We start from the raw sequence: 16,172 nt of genomic DNA on the forward strand, positions 1-16,172 counted from the left end.
CAAGAGGAACTTTCCCTGCTCCGTTAAAAGAATTTAAATTGGGGGCCTTGCCCATAATAAGAGTTATTACCAGAAATAACATTTTATGACCTATGACAGGCAAACATTTAATTACTCAACGTCTGCTCTTCTCATCATCCTGTGAATTACCCTCCTCCCCTCTGGAGCCCCAGGCCCCTAGCCTATTCCTTAGCTCAGGATGGCACATCTACCTCATTTTACATTTCTGTCTCTGAACCTCTCATATATGTGGGGTTCCCGTATGTAAGAAATTAAGTTAGATTTTCTCCTGTTAATCTGCCTCATGTCAATTTAATTCTTAGACCAGGCAGAACTATCTAGAAGGGAAGAGAAAAGTTTCTTTGCTCCCCATCTGTTCACGCCTTCAGTGTTTGGGGCAACCTAACCAGATTGGGAGTCCAGAGAACTAGGTCTAAGTCCCAGAAATACAGTTAAAATCTAGAGGCAGCACAAGGCAATGGTTACAAGTGTGAGCTCAGCCTCACAGGTTCCAAAGTCAGGTTCTATCCCTTACAGACTGTTGGGCCTTAGAGAAGCCACCTTACTTCCCACTGCCTCCGCTTATTTTCCGTCTGCAAAGTGGGAAACACATGAGTACTTCCCTTATGGGGTCAATGGGAAGATCTAAAACTACAACTTTTGCCAAGTAATGAGAATAGTGCCTGCAACAGAGTAAGCACTCAAAAATAAAACTACTCTTACTCGTCATTTCTGCCGTCATCGTGGGCAAAAAAGTAACCTGGGCCTCACTTTTCTATGAAATATGGAATTCTGGAACTAGAAAGTGATGATTATAATGACTAACATGTTTTGAGGATTTGCTGGGGGCCAGCACTGTGCTGAAAACTTTACAAACACTGGCTCATTTAATACTCACAACAACCCTGCCCGGTAGCTAATCTTTGAGGCTCCATTTTACAGATGAAGAAACTGAGGCTCAGAGAGATTCCATGACCTACTTAAGATTACGCTCCTTGTAAACAGCAGCCCAGATTTCAAACCTGAGGTCTGAACTCTATCATTCCTCCGAGACCATTACTAGCGACCTCTCCTCTTTTAGAGGTGAGGACCTTGAGACCCAGAGAGGGAAGGACAGCCAGCAAATCTCCGGCAGAACCAGGGCTGGGATCCAGAAGTCTCTCAGATTTCCACGTCACCATGTCTTCCACGGAACTGTGAACTGCCGGAGGAAGCGTCCAAGTTTACCCAAGAGTCAGGCTAATCAAAAACACTATTCTTTTTTCTAGACTCACACTTCTTTGCACTGTTAATTAAACTTTCCAGTTGAAGATTGCTCCCCTTAAATTAGGCATGCTGCTGCCTAATAAGCAGCCATAACTGGATTTGGGGGAAGTGGCCATGCATTGTCCAAATGAGGTCCTCCTGCTGGGTGCCTTGTGTTGGGAGCGTGTGTGTGTGTACAAGCGTGTGTGTGTACAAGCGTGTGTGTGTACAAGTGTGTGTGTATGTACAAGCGTGTGTACAAGCGTGTGTGTATGTACAAGCGTGTGTGTGTACAAGTGTGTGTGTACAAGCGTGTGTACAAGCGTGTGTGTACAAGCGTGTGTACAAGAGTGTGTGTGTACAAGCATGTGTGTGAACAAGCGTGTGTGTGTGTGTGAACAGCAAATGCTCTTTGCACTCACTCAGGCAAGCAGTGCCTCAATGCACCACCTAAAAGTGGGAGGCACCAGCCCAGGCCTGTTTGCACAGCAGCTGTCGGCTCAGGGGCACAGAGGCAGCAGCACTGCTCATAAATCTAGTCATTGTAGCAGCCGCTCCCAATCTCCCGAGACATCTGATGGCCTATTTGCCTAACTGCCTTCCCCTTCACTCACCATCTGTAGCAGAGGAGACACGCAGCTCTTTTAGATTCCCTTCCTTCCCTGCGTTTGGTTTGCACAGCGATAGAGACAGAGATTCAGCCTCGGTGATGAATTTCCACACCTCTCTGGCCTTGATTGTACCCTCACCCACACTAAATTCAGCCTGGCACCCAGCCCTAGGAACCTTTCCCGCTCAACTAAAGGCTGTCAAACTTTTTAAAGCATGACTCACAATACATCTTCCATCTCCACCCTGTAAACACACACTTTCTACTTAGGATATACTCTGATGTAATCCATGGTGATCTACTATTTTAATGGTCACAACTCTTAAATTAATTTCATGACTCCCTAAAGAGTCACGACCTACAGTGTGAAAAATAGAGGCAAGGATGACTCATCGCCGGAATCCCAGGGCCTAGCGTCGAGGGCACACTCTGTGTTTCTTAGGGGAATGATTGCTGATGCAACTTTCTCCCAGAGAGTTCCACGTGCAAGCAGGAAGAAACGAATATGGGCTCCAGTGCAGGAAGGGGTGGTGCAGAGGTCTCCCCCATCAACAAGACCACAGGGCAATGTAATCATGAAGCCCAGAGTCAGCAGAACTCCTTACAGCTTCTCTCTCAAGGTTGCCCTCATGGTTCATATTAACTGGTTGCACCTGGCCTTGGGCTTTTCATCTGCTACTTTGGAACTGAGACATTTGGGGCAGTTGCTTAAACTCTCTGAGCCTCTGTTTCTCCATCTGTAAACTGAAGATTGCTTTTGCAATTAGAGTGTTTAATGGCATCCCCTAATGCTTGATAAACATCACCTTATCACCTGTTGTTACCCAGCATGACTTTAGTCAAATAAAGGATCCAGTTTCCCTCCAATGTAGAGAACAGAAGATCAGAGGATTGTATTCTACATTTTTTTTCCATTTGGTATGTGGACAGGTCTGAGAGTCATTCCAGCGAATAAGTCATAGCAAGTGCATTATGATGGACGAAGTAGAGATACAGGTCTGGGAAGTAAAACTTCTAGGAAAAATGCGGCAATTAATCAGGACATTTCTTTATTTCTCTTGTGAACCAAAAAATACACAATTATTAAAAATATCTATCTTCTGTGGACATAAGTCAGGAATGTCTGGCTACTAGAGCCCCCGTTTCTAGTAAGGTCTTCTCCTTACTGGTGAAGATCCACATGCTTCTGGATGTAGCATCGAACTGCTGTGGTCCTTAAGAGGGAGGAGAGGCTCAGAGGCCTCCACTCAACCAATAAGAATGGTGGACGAGGCTCACCCAGCACAACTCCACGAGAACACATTTATGGGCTCATCCACAAGGTACATTCCCCAAATTTCCTCCATTGCTGTCACAAAAGGCCAACTCCGTGCAATAATATTTCAGACCCCAGAAGTGAGGAATGGTTCGAATTAGGCAATAGTGACGGTCATGAGGAGGGAGAGGAGGGAGATGAAGAGGAGAGGGGAGAGGTAGTGGAGGGGGGTGGGAGGAGGGTTGAGGGAAGAAATACCATTTATAATAGGATTATCTACCACGTGCCAGGCACGGTGTGAGGATTATTCCTAATCCTCATATCAACCTCGCCAGAATGGTATTAAACCCCCCCATCAGGAAATTAAGCTGTGGGGATACTGACACACTGAAGGCCATACAACTACTATATGGCAAGGTCAGGATTTGAATCCAGATCCATTTGACCCCTATGGTGTTGCTTTTTCCACTACATTAGTCTGCCTCCCAGGGATGGATTTCACCAACCACAGTAACACCCAACATTTTGGGAAGGGTCGCCACCAACATTCCAACTTCTTTAATAATTCCTAGGGGAGCATCTACCCATGAATTCACCTACGTATAATTTAACCCCAAGCTCATCTGAGCACACCGTGGGCTCCAAAGGTGCTTCTTTCACAGCAGGTATGCAAATGGCTTAAAAGTATTATAAACCTGAGTTGTTACACAGGTATTCATGACAAAAAGACAGAAAGAAAAAAAAAAAGAACACTTGTGTACATATTAAAATAAATTGATTCAATATAGATTTTTATTTTGCGGACTTTCTTGGTGTATCTGCCATTAATCTTCTGGGAGCATTTAGCTTATTTACTCTAGGAATTTTGCTGTTTATCTAATTGTATCAAACATTTAATTAAGAGCTATCTGCTTGCTGCTAACACTCTGAGCATGGAAACTGAGCTGTATCTCATGAGGATATGGTATCTGTTACTAGATGTTTCCAAGTCAGAGAAGGTCAGTCTAACTATTAGTGTTTCTAATTAGTTTTCCCACAAGCAGTCATGTTATTAGACCCAAAACTAGGTAGCAAGGGATTTTTCCCCCTTGCTATTGAAAATAGCAACAAAAAGCAAAATATGCTGCCAACTACTTTCTTGAAGAATCTTCTCATCCAAAACTTGGTTTCCCACTGCTTCCAATGTACCTCTGGTCACTTATTCTAGGAACTGTACATTTGCTCCCATGACGTGATGGAATCACATAACAGTTACAGGCTACCGGGCACAGTCACAGGCTACCGGGCACAGTCACATGTGCAGCCTCCTTCCATCCTTACCACAACGATGATTCCCAAATGTTCAGAGAGGAACTAGGGGCACAGCAAGGTTACACAACAATAAAGGCATCACACAGCTAGTATGTGGCAGAGAGGAAAAGGAACCCAACTTTCCTGACTCTGAGTGTAGGGCTTTCTCTGCTGCCTCCCAGATGCCATGTGCTTTAGGTGAGCCAAGAAATTGGGTGACCATGATTTATTAAGGAAGGGCTCCAGGAGAAACCAGGAAGGACATGGGGGAAGAAGGTTAGGGAAGGTGAGGGAGCCAACCAAGGGTGTGACCATGAGCAAAGTCTCAGCCTCAGCCTGATCCTGCAGGGAGCTCTGGAGAGTAAACTGCACCTCTGAGTTTGCCTAGAAGCAACAGAACAGCTGGGCTTTTGTACTCTCACACTGGTTAGCCATTGGTTACAGGCAACTGCAAGATTTGGGGGACATAAAAATATCCAGCCAAAAAAAAAAAAAATCCAGGCATTTACCATTTCAGTGCCCCAAGGTAATCATCCTCTGAAGGTCCCTGGTATGAACCTTTGTCAGCAAAGGTGAGGCTGGGCACACAGAACTGAGAAAGGGATCCTAGGCCCCAGGAGGGGTGCCCGCAGCATCCAACACACCATGCATTTCTCGTTCAATCAACAAGTGTGCACTGAGCATCTACTAAGTGCCAGATAACCCTGACATCCCCTTCCTCCAAGTCAATTTTAATCTCATCAGTTTTATCTCCTTTACAGCACTTATTCCTGCCTGGAATTTTCTTCTCCATTGCATTTACTTGTGTGTTGTTTATTTCTTCCTACTGGAATTTAAGTTTCATGGGAGCACAAGCTCAGGCTGCCAAGTTCACCATGGTGACCAGGAAGACTCTCCCAAGAGGTGATAGTTTCCCTAAAACCTGAAAGTCAAGGAGAAGCCAGCCATGAGAATAAAGGGGGAAGAACATTCCAGGCAGAGGACATGGCAAGTGCAAGGGCACTGTGGTAGAAATACACTTGGAGTGTCTAAGGAACAGAGAGAGGGCCTCAGCAAGCGAGAGGGAGGGGACATGGGGGGATGGGCCAGATAATACAGGGCTTTGTCGCCATGACGCAGAGAGTGGCATTTACTCAAGTGGCATTTCCAAGGAGGAGCCATCAGAGAGGCCAACTGCTCATAAGGTTGGTGGCGCTTTTGTGATGGTGACTCACCCCAGCCCCTCACCTTCTCTCTGATGACAGGCCTCTCTGTACCTCTTTCAACCACCGTGTAAGTCACGGATAAGCTGTTAGGTCTTTTCATGGGCTGATTTTCTATTCAGCAGTCTGTTGATGAATGCTGAAAGGATATATGTAGACTCATGCCAATAAGACACGCTAGTGAGAATTTATAAAGAGACAAATCATCCCCACATACAAGACAGAAAATCTTTGCAGTGCTGCAGTCCCCACACTGCTGAGCTTAGCAAGTCAGAGTTTGTTTCCTGAAATTAAAATGTCAATAGAAGGATATACCCAGTTTACCTCTTCCTCCCTGTACGTTTCTGAATAGCTACTCACACCCTGCAAACTTCGTTACATGGCAGCGGAGAATGGAGAGAGCAGGTGTTACCACTCCCATCTCCCTGATGTGGGAAGCACAGCCCCAGGAGGCAGGATTGAAGGCGAGTCTGAGTAAAAGGAACCGGTGGGAAAGGAAAAACCTCCCTGCTCCTTTTGCGTCCCTTGAAGAAATTTCAGGTGAGTCAGGAGTGCTGGTGATGGGGCTGATTGGCTACATAGTAAAAAGAAGCTGTCAGTTTTGTCTCTGGGTAGGGCTTACAGAGGACTTTTGTTTTCAAGTCAGAGAATCCAAGGCATGGAGCATGTAAGAGACTCATACAAAGTCACAAAACTAGGAGGTACCTACAGCCGAGAGCATCCCACTTCACCCCAAGTCTCTCCTGATCCAAGGCTAATGGATCTTCCTCAACACCATACTCTCCTTGGCAAGATGAGCTCCAGCCTAAGCTGTAACATGAGTCACAGACCTCAGTAAGCATCATCAACACAATCATATAAATATGAGAAACAACCACCGGGGGAAACTACGTTTCCAAATTAGATCTGGACACTTTAAGACTTAGGAGAGCTAAGCTTAAGTTTCCGTTCCTGAAGCTTTTAGAAATATGCCCATTTGAGTTAAGAAGAAAAAAAAAATCCTCTGGCTTTGTGCCTTCGAGTTGATGGGTTTGGATGATAGGAGCCTAATTTACTTCCTCTGAGGGGAGAACGTTTAAGATCAACCCCTCAGGCAGAGATGAAAGCAAAGTGACCTTACCTTTTTGTCACTGAGGCCAGTCACTTGGTCCACAAACTCCTCCTGGATCATGAAAGCAGCCAGATTGGCCGTGTAGCTGGCCAGGAATATGACGGCAAAGAAGGCCCACACGGACACCATGATCTTGCTGGTGGTCCCTTTAGGATTCTGGACAGGCACGGAGTTGTTAAACACCAGGCCCCAAAGGAGCCATATAGCTTTTCCAATCGTAAAAGAAGGCCCATGGGGTGCTGCAAATGACAGGAAGGACATTCTCAGCGCCTCCTCAAAATGCACACTTGTGAGCGTTTGATACTATGCAGTGGCTCCAGCAACACTGAAGGCTGCCAGAAGACGGACTTATAGTGCGTCCCGTCACTGCCCCAGAACCACGCCACAATGAGTCCTTTTTTCTTTAAAAATTAGCATTCTTCCCACATTTCTATATACCTGGCTTTTTGCCACATTTCTAAAAAGACAAAGAAAGAAAGGAAGAGAGAGAGAGGGAGGGAAGGAGGGAGGAAGAAAGAAAGAAAGAAAGAAAAAGAAAGAAAGAGAAAGAAAGAAGGAAAGAAAGAAAGAAAGGAAGGAAGAAAGAAAGGAGAGAAAAAAGAAAGAAAGAAAGAAGGAAGGAGAGAGAAAGAAAGAAGGAAGGAGGGAAGGAAAGAAAGAAAGAAAGAAAGTTAGAAAGAAAGAAAGAAAGGGAAAAAAGAAGGAAGGAAGGGAGGGAGGGAGGAAGGAAGAAAATGGTTATGCAAAACATGGGTTTGAATTAGAAGTAGTGTTATGACCTGTTTTAAATGTGGATTTGATTTCCATTTGGGGAAGCAGAGCCTTACAAAAACATGTGCATGGGGGCTGCTTCAGTATTCGTCAGATGTGCTTTCGTATAAGAACCATGCAATTCAGAGGGACTGATGATATTCTAATCTGATTGTTCCTAGCAATGGCTCCTGTTCAAACTCAGACGTAAGATGTGCACTATGTAGGAATTAAACCAAACTAAAACACTCTCCAAATGGAGACATTAAGGAACAGAACAATAGAGCTTAATCCTTCTAACACTTCACAGATGGAAGACATGTGGTTGCAGGGTCATGGAAAATGAACTCTGATATCACAGCACTGTTTCTCCCTCAGCGTATTCTTAAGATTCTTTTTTTTTTTTTTTTTTTTTTTTAAGATTCTTAAGTGTTCCTTGCAACAGACTTAACTAAAGAGGCAGAACAATATGCCAAAATGTATTGGGCAGGGGAATATGCAGGCTGTAAAACACACACGTTAGAGCTTTCAAGTCTGTTTTTGTGCAAGGGGGAAAAAATCAATTTATGCCCTCATTTCATGGGAAAAAGGGTCTTCCTTTAACAGAAGGTTTTTATGTCATTTAAGTAAATGAAGGTATGAAAAAATGATCTACTTAGACTTCAGTTGGCGATGCACACAGAGTGGGCAATAAATAAAGTGGCAGCAGTGAATCCAGCTTGATGGAAGTTATGAAGTTCTGGGCAGACAGCCTAGTTGGGAAGCAAGCTTTCCGCACATGGGAGGCCAAACTCAGGCTATCGCAATACTTACAATATCCATATACAACACATTAGAGAGAAGGCAACTAATTCTATTATTCTCAGTCTCAAGCTCTCCTCTTTTTCTTTGCCTAATTTTATGATCTTCTGGGCTTATTCCCAAGAGGCTGAGAATTCTTAGTAAAAAATAATTAGAGTCAATCCAGTAAACTTCATGAACTACTTAATTTTATTAGGGATGCATGTTGATCAGAAGTGACAGCTATTTGGGAATCAGGAATGGGCAGTTGCAGGGAGCTGTCCAAGACGTTTGGGAATTCCTGATTCATGAAGACTATTACTGGGTCATATAATTTTCCCCATAAAGGACAATGAGATGTAACAGAAAGCTATTTTGTGCAAGGAAATAAGTAGCTGTCATTTCCTGAGGGTTTCTACATGCGGATGAGCAGAAAACAAAAAGCCTCCAGGTGATGGAAGGAGTTTGCATGCTAGGTTCCTTCCTGCACAATAGCGTGTGCTTCAGCCAAAGGAGAAATTATTGCACGTGGTGGCCTTTGGATAGTTTTTTATCTTCCAAGATATATTTCAAACGTATCCACTTCTTTCCATCTCCATTCTCTCCACCCAAGTCCAAACCACTGCAATTCTTTCCACATGGTACAGGTTTGTATTCTGCCTCTTCCCTGCCACTGTATTTTGAAGAAAATCTGAAATGCTTACCACGGTCAACAGCCTATCCATCTGACTTCATCTTATACCACTGTCTACCTCACTTACTCATAACTTTTCTGTTTCTTGAGCATATCCAGATTGATCCCATGCCAAGGCCTTTGTATCTGCTGTTCCCTCTGCATGGAATGCTTCTCCCTCAGTTTTTCATAGGACTGAATCCTTCTCATCCTTCAGGTCTCAACTCAAGCATCATCTCTTCCTAAAGCCCTTCCCTGCTTGACCATCATACTTAAGAAGCGTCCATATCCCATCACTTCACTTTGGTTTTTCTCCCTTCTTCTTGAGATTTATTACAATCTGTGATTATTCATTTATATGTTTACGTGTTGTCTCCACAACTAAATTCTCGGTTGCCCAAGGATGAGGACATCTCCATCCCATTTACCACGTTAAACCCCTGCTCCAGTACCAGGTACTCTGGAAATATTCATCAAATAAACGCACGAATTCACAAACAACTCAAACTCCGATTTTGCAAACATAAATATCTACTCTCCTGCGGTATGATCACCCACAGAACATTGCCTCAGGACCCACTCTGTTGGAAAGCTTCTTACTAGTTAATTACATTACCCATTTAGTGAAATGCTGGCAACTCTCCCACTTAAACACAACGTGATTACTTGCGGCATTTTAACTACGTTTGGTTGACGGCAGGTGGTTTATGTGGTAACCACCGCTCTTCAGTGGTTAAGAAGAAGCGGGAGAATTTCAGTAAAACTAAGTTCCCAATAGATCCCCATGACCTGCTGGCTCTTTCCAATATTGACTCTTCCAAGCAAAAAGAACATATGGCAAATTAAAGTGCCTTGTGTTTGAATAACTGTACCTTGAAGATCTGCCGTCTTCCACCATCTAAAGTCATTTTTCAGGAAAGAGATTTCGTCCTGGCACCCTTCTGATACCATCTACTTAGAATGTGTTGTGCATTGAGAAAAATTCACTCAAAATTGTGTAATGTGTTTATGTATGTGGTTCGTGTGGGAGCCTCTTAAAAACTTATGGCCAGTGAATGCATCCTAATTCAATTTTCTACTTACTGATTGCCACTTTATCAAGTACAATGCACTAAGGTCAGGCACTGTCAAGAGGAAAATGTAACTGTTTGGGGAAAGTCACCATTTTATCATTATATTTATCATCAAACGAATGTGAGCATGATTCGGTAGTTTGGAGAATGTTCTTAACCTAGATTCTATAGAACCATTTTCTTTGCATAGACTGAAGCTGAGACTCACTAGTAGTTTTAACATTTGTTTTGATGCACATTTTGAAAACTGCCAGAAAACTTTTTCAAATATGCTTTCTCAGCAAATATCAGTAGTTTTTCACTTAACTATTGACTCCACATTATGGCAAGATTAAAATGTCTCATTTTTAAGTTTTATCCTTCTTTTCAGTAGAAGGGAATAACCCATACTTGTATGGCACTGCAAGTAATATCAATGACCAGCGTGATTTAGACGATGGTATAGCAAGGCAATATGGGAGAATGTGTTCTAGATCTGAACTCTTCATTGAGAGTACATTAAATAGCACTGACTTTGAATGATGCTTACGAAGCCAGCCTCACCTTTCCCTTCGGCTAAGTTCCTGCTGTATCCAACAGGACTGAAGTACTCAAACACGAAGACAGCTACGGCGGAGACAAGGAGCAGCATTACAAACATCATCACCCAGACGGAGGCGCTGAAGGGCTCTGCGGAGAAACAGCCGGAGGGCGGAAGCGCGGTCAGTCAGCGCCCGCTCACAACCAGGGCCAGCAGGGAGCCCGGAGGTCCATTTGCAGGCTCACTGAGAGACCCACTCTGATGTGACTCTGATCATTCAAAAGAAGCTACTCATTGTTTATTCATACGTTTAAATCATTCTCTCTTCTACAAAATATTTGAGGTATTTTATAAGAATGCACATCATAGGATAAAAACAGAGAAAAGCATATAACATTTGACAAATCAGGTCAAGGATAATAAAAACAAAATATAATGATAAGACCAAGGGAGAAAGTTAAAATGCAAACAAAGAGGCTACAGGGTCCTCTGGAATTACAGAATCATCCAGGGGACCAAAGCTAAAGAGAAACAAGACTAGATTCAAAGAGTCAAACATAAGGCACCTGCAAATCAGCATGAGTTTTATTTTTATTTTCATTCTCATCTTAACATGCTGGAGGGAGGGCGTGCGGGAATTCTAGAAGTAAAGGGAGAATTATAACCTGGTAGAAAAGGATCGTAAAATCGTGGGATTGACAGGAATATTGGAATGTCATAGTCTGCCCCCAAATACTACCACTCTCTCCATTTCACCTTCTGCTTCGGACAGATGAGATCTCTACAATTTAAAAATCTGGTTGAGGTTGGTAATGGTTAAACGCAATTGAAAAGTCATTTGAGGATATTACATTCACACGAGAATTCAATGAAAACGCATCGTTTAAAGATAAGAGGCAATGAAGTAGTAGATGGATAGATGGTTATTTCCCCTAAAAATAGTTTTCATCAGTTCATTTTCATGTAGGTGTCTCAGAAGGGCAGGCCAAGACACAAGGTTCTAAATCTTAGATCACTTTAGAAAGGTAAGAGGTACTAGGTAAAACAAATTAACATTTTTATTCAAACTGATTGAGGACATGAAAGTGAGCCGAAAGGAGACATTTTATCCATGTATGACATAGATTTGCCAGAAAATCAACAGAGACTAGAATTTTTTAAATGAACATAGCTCCACCTGATTGCATCATTGGGAAGAAACTGCGCTTGGACACCAATGAACTTATAATCCTTTTCATCATGAGCAAACATTTTCTACGAATAAAATATAAGAAGCCCAATAACACCTCTCGAATAGTACACATTTTATTATTTTTAAATTGTTTTTTTTTCTGATGAAGCTAGTAATAATAAAGAACTATGCTGATAGCAGGCCACCTTTTTATTAAAGTCTGTGACTACCTAACACAGCTAGAGTTCAGCACAAATTCCAATGTAATGAGCTTAATATATAATAAGAAACTAATATGTCTGAAGCTTTAACGAGATTGGATAATTTTAAAACCTGAAGGAATACTTTGTAATGCAGTTTTGATAGTGCAAATACTTTAAGAAGCAACAGGTACCAAGACAACTTACTTGACTTAAATAAGCCAAGATGAGCTCAAAGAAACCAATGAAACTAAAACTGAAATTTATCTCAGTTAAATTTAACTTGAGTACAAACAATATCGTGTCCCTGAAATCACAGCAATTTGGTAATAAGGTGTATCCAGGAGAAAGAAATGAATAATTAGGAGATTAAAAATTACTTAATATTCAAAAATAGAGATGTTAAAGTAATTCTCCGAGTTGGATGTGCTGATGGCATAGTGTGTCTCAGCAGAGGAGGATCACTGTAATGAGTAAAGGAGCATACACATGTAAAGTATTTGGTGGTGTGCTTTGCACACTGCATACACATAATAAACTACATGGAATAGCTGCTTGGTTCCGTGGTTAAAGCCAGAATTGGTGGTGGTGGTGTGCTGTCCAGGGTCCTGAAAAAGGCGTCCTAGTTTAAAACACGCACCTGATAACTCCTTTTCCCTGCAGGTTATGATGACATTATTAAAAATATTAGGGGAAATCCTTACTGAATTCTTGTACTCGCATGTCAGAATCTGTAAGCCTTCAGTGGACTTCACTGGGCACTTGATGTGTCCTAGTCACTAACTGGTCAGAAAATCAGATGGAATCTGATCAAGAAACTGATCCCAGATGTTTTCTCACTTCGAAGTGACAACATCTGTCCCTTGACTTGTGAGGATGGCAGAGACATTCTGCTGTAGTATTCTGGTTTTAGTAAGTTAGGTACCTATGAGTGCCATGAAGGATGGCTATTCCCAGACACCACACACACACACACACCCCCCCACAACAAAGAAAGTCATTAGAACAATGAAGAGCTACTGTCTGTAGTGTCTAAGATGTGACCCAGAAATATTTTAGATAGCTCTGGATTACATCCTCTACTGGACAGATTCAACAGATTCAACATCTGTCCATGAAGGAACTTTAATCTAGAAGAGACTCCAGCTCAGCATTTCTTTGGATCAAAGACTCCAACCTACTTGGAAAGTCTTAAGAATTAACTGAATGGAAACATTGCCAGAGACACCATCTCTGTCCTTGAAGAGTCACTGGTTACATTTTTACACAAAAGCTCAGAGGCACTACCTGCAAGTGTTTCCGATGTGAGTTCATGGATTTTGCGAAGGAGAGAGAATAGGAAATAATGAAGAGCAATGCAATCAGATTTTGAATGTTTGGCTCTTCCAGATGACTGAGCCAGTGAATGGAAAAATGTAGCTTAGCATGGTTCATTATGACTTTCAAAACCTGCAGATAATGACCGTAAATAAGGGGGTGCAGAGTCAATCGAATAGAGATGTAATTTAGTGACTAGGAAAAATATTAAGCCTTCTGTGTAAAAACAGCTTTGAAAATAGCTCCCTCTGGCTACAATTTATTTTATTCTTAAAGATACAGTAGGAAGAGTAGGGGGAAAGAGGTTTAGCTAAATTTAGCAAAACTACTTGACTTTTATGGAAATGTTCTACTAACGCAGATAAGATAAAAATCTAGGGAAACTGGGTTGACGCCAGATTCAGTATCAGTGACTCATATTTATGAGACAAGTCAATGGATATATCTTTCCTCGACTGAACTGGATGAAAAGTTCTCTCTAGCTCACTAAGAAGATAAGTGGACAACTTTCTCTTTCCATTTCTTCCACGAACTCCCTTCCTCCAACCTCTAGGACCAAAGATCTCTGTTAAAGGTTCCAGTAGGGAATAGGGAAAAAGACGATTAGGAGTGACTATGAGTGAGAGTATATCCAATAATTATTAACATTCTGCTTGTGTTGTCAATATCAGTAAGCAGTATTTTTCATGATCCAGTGAGGCTCCCTTATTAAGATATGGGCATCATTATCCATATCAGACACAGGCACAGAAGGAACATAGTGAGGTGTGTATTTGTCAAGGTCCACGTTACTCCAACAAAGGTTACAAAAATTGAAGCGAGTGCAAAATCAAATCCAGTGAGTCGTAGGCATTTCAACAGCTTAAATGGATTATCAAAAATGAAAACAGTAAATCCATATGTCTCTGTGAGTAAGGCAGTATCCAAAATCCTGTTAGTCAACATTTCACTCATGAGAATGAAGCATAGAACGCTTCACTGGATGCTAACACCACATATAAATGAAGACAGTGGAAGAGTAAGGCTATGGGCTTGGAGCTGGCTTCCACAGATGGGCCCTAGTCTGCAGTTTTAGTTCTCTAATAAACAAAGTTTTTTGTCTTTGGAAAAATGTAAGAAATTCAGTTGACCCTAATCTAACTGTTTTCACTCTCTCCTGCAGTTTCCTTCTAGGGGTCAATGTTTGTCTTAACCTTCCCAATTTGGGACAAACCCACTGACATGGGAATGCCAAGGGGAAGTTACTCTGAATCCCATGACCTTCAAGACAGTCACTATCAAAAACTATTTATGATGACAAAACGCTCAACACAATGATTTCCTTTAAAGAAAAAATGAAAAATGCTTGGCTATGTTCCATGCAGTTTCAGCTACACCAGCCAAGCTACCTAATGCATAGGTGCTAAAGAAAACCAGATGATAGAAAAAAACAGAACTACCTTGCTTTAAAAAATAAAAACCTTTTGTGTAAAAACATAAATCTAGGAAACAGTTAAAAGGAGAGTAAGAAGAATTTCTTCTCTTATAAACCATTCAGCTTAAAGGATAGTCATATTTAAAATATGATTCCATTAATTTTAAAACAGTGTATCCTCTTCAGACTGCTTCTGTTTTGTTTATCAGAGTACTGGTATAAATCATTGCACAGTCATCATTATTTTTACTCTTACATCCAGTAAATAAATGACTGTCATTCTAGTGAGGGATGGAGGATGGGTATGTGGCTGCTAAATAAAAGTTTATGAGCTGATTTAAATTAACTGTGGACAGACAGGTTTATTTTTTAAATGCTTTCAAGGCTCTAAGCAATATATCTACTAATCTATATTCTACACTATCAAGGGCGGTATCTGAATATGTGATTGTATTTTTAGCAGCTATTTCCAAGTTAAAGATAAATGAAAGATGTTAACTGGGGGAAAATTGGGGTAATTCAAATGCAACATGCTTTCAATGTGCTGACGTGGTTACCTGGAACTGAACTAGGTCCTATCTGGTCCTGTCTTTCAAGCAAACAAGACAAAACACCTATAATTCCTCGTAGGAAAGCAATAGTGACTATGAAGTTCACATACCTAGAAAAGCAGAAGGTGATACAGTGCCATTGCTTCTTGAAACCATGACACTGATTCCCGTCTCCACAAAGGGCACGGAGAAGTCCACCACTTCAGAACGTTCCTCGTTGATGGTGAGTGAGCCAACTGCCATGACTGCCCGTTGATACACCACCTGGACACAAGGCAAAAAAAAAGAACCGTCCCTTTACTTATCCTTCCCACCATCCCTGAGGACCTTGGGCCCTAAGTCTGAATGAGGCCCCTTGGGATGAAGAGATAACTTACCTCACCAATCATTCCATTCCACACATTGTTAACTTTCTTGCCATGCTTCCCATTAGTCACCAGGTAAAGGTCATAGGTAAACTTCACTGTTCTCGAAAGCTTCTTTAGGATATCGATGCAGAACCCCTTGCAGCATTTTTTAACATTCATGCCCTCATTGGTTGAATTGCTGTAGAGAAAATCCCAAGATGGTAGAGTATTAGTACTGGAAAATGTGTTCATAGTCATTATCTACACTCTTCTATTACTTTTCACATGGGAAATTGAGGCCCCAAATGTGGAAGTGGCTTTTACAAGGACGTTCAGTGAGTTTATGACAGCAAAAGTAGAAAGTGTTCTTAATTATGACAGTAATCATGACAACAGGTAACATTTCTTGAGTAATTACTATTTGCTATGCACTGTGATAAATGCTTTATACTAATTGTTGGATTAATCTTCACAACATTTTTCTTAATTAGGTAGTATTCACATCCGCATTATGCAGATGAGAGTTACTACCTCTTATTTTTTTAAAGCTTATAACACATACAACCTCTTTAGATCAGAGTTTAGTCATCTAATCTAAACTGAATTATAAAAACTTATTGGAAAATGGAGGAGAGGAAGATGTGAAATTCTCAGAGCAAGGAG

The 16,172-nt window shown here is 41.7% G+C and overlaps 1 protein-coding gene across 2 annotated transcripts in view; it reads right to left on the reverse strand.

Moving 5' to 3' along the window:
• The window catches only part of GRIN2A (glutamate ionotropic receptor NMDA type subunit 2A), a 368,737-nt gene that overhangs the window by 62,337 nt on the left and 290,228 nt on the right, over positions 1-16,172 (reverse strand). For both annotated transcript variants that reach the window (XM_061208159.1, XM_061208160.1), the window contains 4 exons: positions 15,540-15,708; positions 15,273-15,426; positions 10,533-10,658; positions 6,723-6,952 (listed from right to left, as the gene is read on the reverse strand). In XM_061208159.1, coding sequence (XP_061064142.1) covers positions 6,723-6,952; positions 10,533-10,658; positions 15,273-15,426; positions 15,540-15,708 — 679 coding nt within the window. The remainder of the gene's footprint in view (positions 1-6,722; positions 6,953-10,532; positions 10,659-15,272; positions 15,427-15,539; positions 15,709-16,172) is intronic.

Source organism: Eubalaena glacialis, chromosome 13 (assembly GCF_028564815.1).
Source record: "Eubalaena glacialis isolate mEubGla1 chromosome 13, mEubGla1.1.hap2.+ XY, whole genome shotgun sequence".
Taxonomy (NCBI): domain Eukaryota; kingdom Metazoa; phylum Chordata; class Mammalia; order Artiodactyla; family Balaenidae; genus Eubalaena; species Eubalaena glacialis.